We start from the raw sequence: 12,453 nt of genomic DNA, 5'->3' as shown, positions 1-12,453 counted from the left end.
CAGACACACACACTCACTCACACACAAACTCAGACACACTTACACACACACTGACAGACACACACACACTGACAGACACACACACACTGACAGACACACACACACACTCACACACATACACTCACTCACACACATACACACTGACATACACACACACACAAACTCAGACACACACACAGTAATTAATAAAGTAATTACTAATAAATTACATTTAAATGTCCCACCCAGCCTCCCTACCTGGAGTGCTGGCGTGGGTCTCTCATTGGTGGTCCAGTGAGGCTGCTGCGCGGCGTGCGGCTGAAGTTGCTTAGGAGGCGGCGAGGGAGCTCTCTGATCGGCTCGCTCGCAGGCTGTTTTCTGATGCCGCGGGAGCCGGAATATGACGTCATATTCCGGCTCCCGCGGCATCAGCAAAAGGCGCGCGAGGGAGCCGGTCAGAGAGATCAGAGAGCTCCCTCGCCGCCTCCTAAGCAACTTCAGCCGCACGCCGCGCAGCAGCTCCGGGGATCCAGGAGGTGACCAGGCAGGAGGGAGCACTTCCCTCCTGCCGGTCACTGGAATTTTGCACCCCCAGAGCCGGTGCGCCCTAAGGCGGCCGCCTGTGCCGCCTTATGGACGCGCCGGCCCTGTTTACATTGCAGTGCCAAGACAGTCTTTAGTGGCTGTCTACCAGACAACCACTAGAAGCGCCTCCGGGATTTTACCGGACTTTAGGCCGCCTAACTGACGATGTACGTCCTCACGCTCTGCATGTGGACATCCAGCGTCCATTAAAATCCCTATAGGAATTAATCCCTATAGCACATTGTTATGTGCTAGCGGCGCTTGCTATGCGTGCGCATTAGGCCCCGAGGTCGGAGAAGGCAGAGCACCAACCCATCGCCAAGGCATACCTTCGCTGTAATTAGGTAAGTAAAGAGTTATTTAACTCTTTACATGCCGGAGGGGCACAAAGAAGAGGGAGGGGGAGCTAATAACTGAAAAATAATTTAAACAACCATAACCACTATATCCCACTGTAGCGGTTATGGTGCCAGGAGTACCCTGGCGCTGTTCCTTGGTAAGATATCAAATTGTTTTTGTATTGTTGACAACTTACATTGGTTAGGCATGGTACCTGCACCCAAATCCTCTACATCTGCAGATTGCTCTTCATGGCACAGAAGGGCCATGCAAGACCACCCTCATTGGCTAAGAGTGTCAGGTGCCCCCAAACAGCATAGCACAAGAGCATCACTAGTCAATACTCCACTATGCAAAACTCTCTTTTAGATTACTAAGCACCTTCCCAGAGCACTGAAAAAGTGTTCTGTGCATGTTCCATAAGTGGAACTGGCGAGACAAGCTGTCAGTCAGCCTGGAGGGCATTCACGATAGACTGAAACTCTCATTCTTTGGGTAGTCCCACTGACATTCTGAGTGGGACAGACTCTTTTGGGTATCAAAAAGCCCACTAACCTCCAGTACCAATACATCCTTATGTTGCGAGCTATGTTTTCAAATTGGAAAAAAATATGTAGGTACATGTGCATTTATTTGTAAATATTAAGAAATGTTGTATTATTCAATTACAAATGTATGTATAAATTGCAGTTGTCTATATAATGCAACTAAGAGTTGAAATAAGTGTAATTTAATCCTATTCTCTCCTCTATTGTCCCTGTTCTCATACAATCTGTTTGTCTCTTGCAAATCAACACTGCAGAGAACATATTGGTCTGGCAGTTCTGCAGTGACCCTCTTTCATTTCCATTGATGTTTTTTATTATTGGGAGTCTAATCACTATGGCCAGTACAGCTTATTGTTGGGATTACGGTGAAAGATGCCACTGGATGGAGTCCTTCTGGTTTTATTTGAACTATTTATTGAGGATCCCAAAGGACCTATAGTTCATTTCCTCTGCATCAAAAATAACCTTACTCTGATGCAAGGCAAAGAGGCAATCATAGAAGACAATACACAAAATACTATGCTGACAGTGACATGATAATGAGAGTTGTAATCCATATCAGCACTTGGCAGAAAAAAATCATATGATAGGCTGTCAAGGCTTTTGTTGAAACTCCTAGAAAGCATTATTTGAGTTTGTTTGTTGTTTATCTTTATAGTACCAGCTAGTCATTATGGCACCATTTAATCAATTCCAATATAAGGACTCACACAGTTTTACACAATTATACTAATGGACTTTTTCCACCAGATTTCTTCCAAATAACCCGTACAAATAGTAACAAAACAAAAATTATTCCGGATCACCATGAAGTTTGAAACTCAACCTAATCCATTTACTGTTCCTCAAATTGCAGGTTACCTGCAATTTGCCAACCACAATATGGCAGCTTCCTACTGTGATAGATGGAGCACTGCGCTCTGCCGCCCCTAGTGCTTCTCTGAGGTATGACGCGCTGCTGTCACTCGGTGCGCTCTTTGCGCATGCGTCACTGGTCGATGAGGCTGCAGTAGACGTGCGCCTGCCCAGTGTCTCCTCCTTGCTTAGCTCAGTGCAGAAAGATGGATGTGCGGCTGGCTCCACTCAGGCCCTGGGATGATTTCTTCCCGGGGACTGACCGCTTCTCTCGGCCTGACTTCAAGGATATCTCCAAATGGAACAACAGGGTGGTGAACAACCTGCTTTATTACCAGACCAACTACCTGGCCCTGGCAGCCGTGGTCATCAGCCTGGTGGGGTAAGTGGGCCAGCCTAGGAGTGCCATCTGTCACATGCCAGGAATTGGGGGACTGCAACTCTCAGCTGGCACAGCCTGACTGCTTGGGACTAGGACTCTCATTGTATACAACTCACAGCCGGCTTTCAACACACACAGCTTGGCTGGGACTATAACTTTCAGCATGCACAGCCTAGCCAGCTCTTAGCACACACAGCCTGGCTGGGATTATAACTCTCAGCATGCACAGCCTAGCCAGCTCTTAGCACACACAGCCTGGCTGGGATTATAACTCTCAGCATGCACAGCCTAGCCAGCTCTTAGCACACACAGCCTGGCTGGGACTATAACTCTCAGCATGCACAGCCTAGCCAGCTCTTAGCGCACACACAGCCTGGCTGGGACTATAACTCTCAGCACGCACAACATGACTGGGACTATTAACTCTCAGCATGCACAGCCTAGCCAGCTCTCAGCACACAGAGCCTGGCTGAGACTATAACACTCAGCATGACTTCCTGGTGACTTCCACTCACATCAGGCACAGTTCAGCTTTTGGGAGAACAGCTGTTAGTAGACTACAGCACCTGGATTAGCAGAAGTGGAATAGTTATTTAAACATTTACCTCCCAAGTGTCCCTTTTAAGGAGGGACAGTCCCTATTTTGGGCCCACGTTTGTCTGTCCCTCTTTTCTAGGAACTCCATATTGTTGATGTGTCAAACAGCTCCACAGCAGTAATACTTCCAGTAAAATGGGTTCTTAAACTACAATTTAATGTATTTAGCAATCAGTCAGTAAATAAAAAATAACTATGAATACACAATTTGGCCACTGCAGACAAAGTGCTCCACTGCCATTTTCTTTTAAAATGGTTCTAAATTTTAAGTGATAAAGGCTCCAGCCGAGGTGATCAGTCTACATTTTTCGTTTTCTAGCTATCAAAAAACTTTCTCAAGATCTGAGCAGCGGTATATGTTTAGCTGTGACCACTTATATTAACAAGTACAAATTATTTTAGTTACTGGTTCTGGACTTTGTGTCAAAAAGGTACAATACAATTGATTGGTTGCAAAATCCATAGTTTTTATTGCAGTCTAATGCATGTTTAGTAAAAAAACAAACAATGCTGAAATACAAAGTTATTTTTGGTATTTAAAGGAGCTGTCGACTTGCAGTGTAGAACCAGCATCCATATGGATATGTTCAGCAGGGCAGTATCTGCGTGGTCAGTTCATTATAGGGGGGAGGTTGGTAATTAAAGCTTCCATGTAGGATCAGGTGCTAAAAATAGCTAGAGGTATATAGCTAAGTGAATTTAAACACATATCTCTTGAGTGTTTTAGAAGGGGGGTGAAATGTCACTTTCACTGATATCATTAAAATACATTTTACTGTTATGAAACACTAATATTTGTGTTCAGCGAAGTCTCCCGAATAAAACAGTACCCCCTATGTACAGGTTTCATGGATTCTTGGTAAGTTAAAGGATTAAATATAGTGCTAGCAAATTACATTTGCTGGACTTTCTGCCTGGGTTATCAGGCAGGTCCCACAAATTGTAATTAATAAAATTTATTTTAAAATATTCTTTAAAAATATATGCGTGGTCGTGCTATGCCACCCGCCGGTGTTGAGAGCCGGGTCCCCAAGGACGGCATAGCACGCACCGTCCTTAACCCCTTAAGGACCAAACTTCTGGAATAAAAGGGAATCATGACATGTCACACATGTCATGTGTCCTTAAGGGGTTAAGGGTTTTAAAAAAAAAAAAAAAAACATAACTTTTTTTTTACCCTTCAGTGCTTTGTGACCTTCCAACATCCTCGCTTATGAATAATGGAGTTGTTTTGATATGCAGTTTTATACTGTACAAAACAGATGAGAAGTCTTTGCAAGACAGGTGCTTTGGGCAATTGCTGCCTCTTGAGTTTAGCTCCACTTTGCTAATTAAGTCAGGAAGTAACAGGGCTGATTGAAAGCCAAAGGGATGTAACCAGGTTAATTTATAGAAGTGTACATTTTTATTGAAATCTGCACTTTTTGCAAAATGAAAAAGAGGACACTCTCTTCGCACATAAAGCTTTTCAGCAAGCTGAACTTGTTTAGGGATCTTGAGTGTCCGTTTAAGGCAAGCTTGACAAAGGAAGTTGAGTTTGCCTTAAGATCCACCCTTTTGTTACAATTGTCATGCGTAGGAAAATTACATAAGAATGTTATGGTAGGAGCTGACACATTTGATTTACAACTGAGGAAAAAATAAACCCAATGAGCTGATGTAGATACTATCTGAACCGTATCATGATTTTCCCCCCGTAGTCTGTTCACTTCCAGTCATGATATAGATAGAAGCTGCAGTCATCTCCGCAGGCCTCCTCCCACTCTGCCACCCAAATCTATGTTCGCATCCCTTTCCATCACTATATTTAGATATAGCAAACACACCCATTGTTGTTTGTTTTTTAAAAGCAAGCAGACATCGTTATTCTGGCCATAGCCACATTGATAACACAATGGTCCGTACACATTTCCACACACTTCTACTGTGGCACCGTCATAGGGTGCCACATTGCTTCTACTGTGGCACCGTCATAGGGTGCCACATTGCCAGCAAGCATTATTCAACATTTCCATCCTTTCTCTGTAAGAGCTGTTATTGTGAAGTGGAAAAGCCGAAGGACCACTGTGTGTGGAAACATGTAAATGTAATTTGTCATTGTTCATGGCACCCACTACCAAGTTGGAAACAAAAATAATGCAAAAAAATATTATTTTGCTTTAAGAGAATGCATTTTCATGGTAGAACAGCTTATACAAGCCTTCTATAATCCTGAGAAATGCTAGTCCTCTACTAGAGTGGTGTAAATCTTCACACCATTGGCTTTTGGAGCCGTATTAACACTCTAAAGTCCAGCTATATGATGTGACTGATCATGCTTCACCATCTGGCTGTCAAATGGACAACTCTGTTTGAGAGTTGCTCAGTGAGTACTTCCTGTTATCTGACTATTATTCCAACTATCTCATTTTGTGAAAGATGAATAATGGTCTCGGCTTTTATGTGTTTGCAGTCTTTAGATATAATTACGATCTGTCGGCAAAGAGCAAAGAATTACTGAGAAAAACCACTGGCTTAAATGGTTTGATATTAAAGGAACTAAAGCATTGTGAATCACACCTATATTCCTAATGCTTTAATATCCCTGTGCCTATTTATAGAGGTTCCCCCAATACATTTTATTAAAATTAGTTTGTGTGTTTTTTACTTGCCATCTTACCTCTCTTCCTCCCACAAACATCATGGAGGCATGACCTCCTCTGCAATGGTCCAATCCAGTACTCCATCCTCCTATAGGATCGTTGGGGAGCTGATGCGTATGCCAGCAGGTGACCTATAGTTAAGCATTGATTTAATGCTTTCCTATGGGAAGGTCTAATGCGCGCAGGCCATTTGAGGGGGAGGAGCCAGGACACAGGCGCTTGGAACAGGTGATTAAATAAATGCCCTTTATTCAACCGGGCGGGGTGCATGAGTGAGGCGAGACTGGGGGAGCTACAGTGCCAGGAATACAGCTTTGTATTCCTTTAATGTGCCACAACAATTGAATTTTTTTTTAATTAAATGTCCATGTTTGATAATATCTTCCCTCCTTTTAAGTCAAAGTCAATTTACTTTTGAGATGTAATCTCCTTAGTTACTATAACCAATCTTAAAGGAACGCTATAGGGTCAGGAACACAAACATGTATAAAATATGTGTCAAAACTACCAGCGTTTAAACCAGTGACAAGTGAAGTGAATAACCGATTATATCATCACAATGACACCTGTGGATGATAATGTATATTAACAAGTGAACAGTCAGTTCTTAATTCTTATATGTTGGAAGCAGGAAAAAAGGGCTAGCAAAAAGATCTGAGTAACTTTGACAAGGCACCAAATAGTGATGGCTAGACAACTGGGTAAGGGCATCTCCAAAACATCCAGAATTGTGGTGTGTTTCCAGAATGCAGTGGTTAGTATCTACCAAAGGTAGTGCAAGGAAGGATAACCATTGAACTGGCAATGACCCATGTGGGGAGGGAAGGCTAGCCTGTCTGTTTGCTCACACAGAAGAGCCATTGTAGCTCAAATTGCTGGAAAGCTTAAAAGGAACACTGTAGGGTCTGGAACACAAACATGTATTCCTGACCCTATATTGTTAAAACCACCATCTAGCCCATCTGGCTCCCTCATGCCTCCCTAAATATAGTAAAATCTTACTTGTATTAAAATCTGCAGCTGCTGCCTCTGCCCCGTCTGCCTCTGAAACTGCCTGCTGTCTGCTGACATCATCAGAAGTAGTGGCCTGAGCCAATCACAATGCTTCCATATAGGATTGGCTGAGGCTTTCAACTAGGCAGATCAGGGGCAGAGCCAGCTTAAGCCAAACACAGCCCTGGCCAATTAGCATCTCCTCATATTGATTAATTAAATCAATGCATTTCTATGAGGAAAGTTCAGGGTCTGCATGCAGAGGGTGGAGACACTGAATAGCAGTACTGCACAATATGCAGCACTGCCACAGGAAGCACCTCTAGCAGCCATCTGAGTAGTGACCAGTGAAGTTATCACTAGGCTGTAATGTAAACACTGCATTTTCTCTGAAAAGACAGTGTTTACTGCAAAAAGCCTGAAGGGAATGATTTTATTCACCAGAACAAATTCAATAAGCTGTAGTTGTTCTGGTGACCCTTTAATTACTGTAACTGTACTGTTTCACATGTTGTTCATAGTATATTTATAAAAGTCCTAATGTGTCTTTTGTCTTTACACATTTGAACTTGCTTGTGATGTTTTCCGTTGGAAGAGGGTGTTGGTTAGTATTCGCACATCTGTTAACATTTTGTTTCCACAGCTCACAAATTGTTCACTTTTTCCAAGCTGAAGAAAATGTTCTTTGTGGTCTAAATATAGACTGAGCTTACTGAAACCCACTTAAAATATGCTGCACGCTGCTAATCACGCCGGCCAGGTTTTCATCGGGTTGCGATAGAGTGAGCGCGTGACTGGCTAGGGCAGGTGGAGAATAAATATGGAAATGAGAAATAGGTATTCAGTCTCAAGGGATTTCTGTTTCTGGTCATTGGAGGGGCATCCTTTTCAAATGTGCCATTGTGGTTATTTTTCCTGTTTATGATTAAAAAGCTTGCACATTAAAATATTAAACAGTTTATTGCTGAAGTTTGAATTTTAAGCAGTTCGAAATTTTACAAAGATTAAAAGAATATTTGACATTGATAATTTTATAGAAAAATATTTTAAAATTATACAGATTCTCTCTGTTTAGTAGCTTAGAAATGTTTATATTTTCTTTCTAACATGCCATCTTACTTAATTTTTCTTATTTGTGTTGTAGACATATTTCTGAAATCTCACAATTCTTAATGTGAAGGGTTTAATGGCATTGTATTAAAAATAAAGTGGGTCAGAATATTAAATGAACTTGTGTGTGGGTCAAATATTAAAGGAACACTGTAGGCACCATAACCATTTCAACATATTGAAGTGGTTATGGTGCACGAAGTCCGTGGGCTTTTCTAAAAAGTTTCGGCAGCCTGAAACCCTGCCTCCAATGACAATATAGCGGAAGCTATGCTTCAGTCTCTCAGGGAATGGTTGAGATTATCCATGTGACACTATCAGCCTATCACTGCCCCCGCTACTCCTGGCATGGCATAAAGAGAACATGCCTCTGCTGTTTCATCATTGGAGGTGGTTAGGGTGCCCACACTGTTCCTTTAACATAATGATGTTTTATGTTTATATGCAATTTAGTTAACTCATAACTCATATTAAAAGCCTATTCCTTATATTGTGGAATCAATTAATGATTGGTATTTTATTGTAACTTGACGTAATCTTTTTTTTTTTTTTCTTCTTCTAGATTTCTGAGTCCACTAAATATGGTTCTTGGTGCAACCGTCGTGGTTCTGGTGTTCTTGGGATTTGTCTGGTCATCACACAACAAAGATATTATTCGTAAATTTAAGAAAAGGTTCCCCACTCTGTTTGTTCTCTCTATCATGTTGGCAAGCTACTTTGTCATATCTCTGTTCGGGGGAGTCATGGTGTTTGTGTTTGGAATCACTTTTCCTTTGCTATGTAAGTAAAAATGTATCTTTAGTTGGCTAGTTTTTGTTTCGGATTGTGTGTGTGTGTGCTTGGGCTAACAGTCTGTAATCTTAATATTCTCCATGCCCTGAGTATCCACAGGGATATTACCCAGGAGACTGAAGTATCTTGGGTAAACCAGTTGCAGACTATGATGTGTATCTATGGTGTCTCTGGAGGTGTATACCAATAGGTGCTCAAGATCCATATGCAGGTCCTTGGTGGGAATAGATTTTCATAAATAGATCTGTCTCAGGGATGCACAGATCTCTGACACCTTATGCTGTGCATGTCGGTTTAATGATGGACAGAGCTTCCATTAGAAATCGCTGGGCCCCTTACAAAACCATTTTGGGGGACCCGTTGGCATATGCTGTCAGATATGCACACAGATACAACCTCAGATGCATGCTTGACATGCGCAATACAAAAACACGTTTGTAGACATACAAATTTTTTAGACACATATTGCCATGTAGACACTGAAATCAGTATAAACATATATCAGTCATCTTCTGTTTGATGTGCAACAGATACAAATAAGAGGGTGCATGTGTGTGTATATATATATATATATATATACATACATACATACATACATACACGTGTATTTATTTACCTAAATTATCATATATATGTAAAAAACGGAAAAGAACTTTTGATTGCAGACGCTTTTAGGACAAATCAATGCACTAACCAGTGTATGCGTCTTTTTTATTTATTTTTTCCTCCAGTGATGTTTATCCATGCTTCGCTCAGGCTTCGTAACATGAAGAACAAAGTAGAAAACAAAATGGAGGAAATTGGTCTGAAGAAGACCCCAATGGGAATCGTCATTGAGGCTCTGGAACAGCACGAAGAGGGCATTTCTAAGATAGCTGACTACATTAGCAAAGTAAAGGATTAAATACTTAAGGATTCCCCCTCAGCTTCTCTCTGCTGTTGATCGGTTGAGGTATCTGTCATTAAGTTTCAGCTATGTGAAATGGCAGCCACCGTGTGCCATGTAATTACTCCCAAATAATTGGTCATACATGAAGACCTCGCTTTTAAATTCTTTTTTTTTTCTTTTTTTTTTTTGTTCGACTGATGGGTCAAGATGCAGAATGTTTTGCATTGTTTACAGGTTATAAACTGAAACTGAGAAAGTTGCAATTGTGCGGGTCTTCCAAATTGAGTCCTATCTTCCAGTTATTTGAAAACCTTAACCTTTATATTCCAAATGAACAATGAGTTAATGTCCTCCCACCCTTCAACCTTTAACGTATCACTTGCATTAGCCATTGATAATTACTCCAAGTCCAGTCTCTGTGACTTGATTAAGACCCCTGACGTGCCCCTGTTCATAATTTGACTCCACATTTTTAAGGTTAATCTTACAGCTATCTAAAAATACAATATTCTAGCCGTCCTTACAGTGAGCTTCGTGTTAATTTGTTAATATGTATTAATAATCAGTGTTACTTCTAAGGTGAACACTGAAGCCATTAAGAAAGATCTTTTATGAAAATCACCCTCTGCTCTATGCAACCCTGAAATTTAACGCTACCTTATGCTTAGTAGCTTTACTTCTAAATCATGATAAAATCGACTATGATCTGACATCTTGGTGTTAGTCTGACAAGTTTAATAGAGTATCATTTGATATCCCTATAATTACTTTGTGACAGCTAGTGTCTCTTTGCAGTGTTTGTTGTATTGACGGTTACAGTATTAGATTGCTGGGAGCAGCTTTTTTGCTTTTCTCGTCCTTACCAGCTAAGCAAATGCTATATTTGATGGTAATGCAAGATTTCACTTTAATCGTACATTGCTTTAAAAAGTTCCAGGGATCCACTTCCACTGAAAATCATTACTGTAGGGCATAATCTTTTCAGTACTTTTTGTACTATGGCTATGCGTTGTACATCCTTGCCATTACACAAACATTTGGAGTCTCTATTTATATCACAAAGCTGTAAATATGTCAGGAAAAATTTGATTTCTTTTTAAGGTAATCAAGAACCCTCATAGTTCATACTTTCTTGTTAAAGGGACACTAAGGACACCAAAACAACTGCTATTATGATACGAGTATAGATGTGTGGCAGCAATGCAAATAAGTATCCCTCCCTTGCCCCTCCCCACAATGGGAGATACTTCCCGGTTTGAGGTCTTGAACATGGAGCAGAAGTTCGAGGGCAGAGGGATCAGTGATGATGTTGTTATGGTGCCCAGAGTATCCTTCAAGCTAATTTTTTAGCTTCCTGACACTTGCAGATTCAAGCATATGAGTCTGTTCTGATGAGCCACGGGCAGATTTTCAGAATTTAGAGTAAACTAACAAAGCTGGATAAATCTTTTCACTCCGCTGCACAAGCCTTACTTTTTCAAATCTGTTATAAATTCAGCACACGTTCAGCATCACTGTTTCGTGATTCTGCCCCAGAGCCTAGACATTCTGTACAAACCCTCATAGCATCGTCTTGTAAAATCAGCTTAAACTTCTTTACTTGCACGCTAATGAATGCTATCTGCTTAACTTTTAGGCTTTTTGGCTAACATGGTGAATCCAAGTGATTTGCTTATAGGAAAAATAGCAATGTATTCTATTTGTTTATGATTCTCACTATTGTTTATATGGACTACATGTGCTGCTGTAGTATGTCTAAATATATATATTATTTAAGAAGAGCTGAAAAAGTTCCTGTGTGTAATTGCATTCTGTGTACTATTTTTCAGAAAGAAGTCCACTGCCTATATAAACATGTATGGAAACATTGTGCACCAATGCACTCGATGTTTTGTAGCACTTGCACTATCTAAGATCTTGGATTATGCCTCTACTAACATTGTATTTTATCCTGTTCATAGTAAACTTTAGACAGATTTCCCACTTGAGGTTCATGCAATAATTTCTGCTACTAATACTAAAAAAAATAAAAACAAAATACTACAGACTTCTTTTTATTAGGAGAACTGTTACCAAAATAATAAGATAAAATCAAGCTAAGCTCGGAGGTCCAAATTTATTTTTACGGTCCTTTTTGGGTTTTTTTGCTTGGAATTCAGTGTTTTGAGCTATTGTGTAGGGGGCAGATTTGGATTAACAAAGAATGCTTTTTGTATCTGAGGTGTATGGCAGGACCACTTCCTTTGTTATAATCACTGTTTTGGGACTCCTTATTCTCTATGGCGAGATGATCATACACTTTGCAGCCAGTGAGAATTGTGCAAAAGTTAATATGGAGAAAATTATCCAAAGGTGAGTTGTTGAATGTTCCAAGTCATATAAAAATAAATAATATGAGATTTAATTCTCATTTTAAATACAAACCTATTTGTATAAGCTCAGGAACTCATTCACTAACCAGTGAGTGGTGTAGCAAACATACCTCTTGCACAATTTAGACCAAAATAATAGGTTTGCCAAATATCCCTAGATTTAGCAAATAGGGTTGCTGGTAGAATTTAAGCTTTTTTATCTGGCTTTACAGTAGGCCGTTTGTATTTGATTTTTGAGCTGAATGAATGGCCCTCTATGGATGCCAGTACATTTTACACAAGAAGTTAGTTCTGTGTCGTCTAGGTTAAAGGGACACTGTAGGCACCCAGAACCCTTCAGCTCATTGAAGTGGTCGAGGGACATCAGCGC

At 40.6% G+C, this 12,453-nt stretch overlaps 1 protein-coding gene across 1 annotated transcript; it reads left to right on the top strand.

Moving 5' to 3' along the window:
* The first annotated feature begins 2,433 nt into the window (after nt 1-2,433).
* On the top strand, nt 2,434-10,454 carry ARL6IP5 (ADP ribosylation factor like GTPase 6 interacting protein 5). Its single transcript, XM_063426797.1, has 3 exons — nt 2,434-2,688; nt 8,593-8,810; nt 9,554-10,454. The coding sequence occupies exons 1-3, from the start codon at nt 2,513-2,515 to the stop codon at nt 9,724-9,726; spliced, it is 567 nt and encodes a 188-aa protein (XP_063282867.1). The 5' UTR covers nt 2,434-2,512; the 3' UTR covers nt 9,727-10,454.
* The last annotated feature ends 1,999 nt before the right edge of the window (nt 10,455-12,453 follow it).

Source organism: Pelobates fuscus, chromosome 7 (genome assembly GCF_036172605.1).
Source record: "Pelobates fuscus isolate aPelFus1 chromosome 7, aPelFus1.pri, whole genome shotgun sequence".
NCBI lineage: Eukaryota > Metazoa > Chordata > Amphibia > Anura > Pelobatidae > Pelobates > Pelobates fuscus.
Note: the sequence above shows the minus strand (reverse complement) of the source record. Positions and strands in the feature narration are given on the sequence as shown.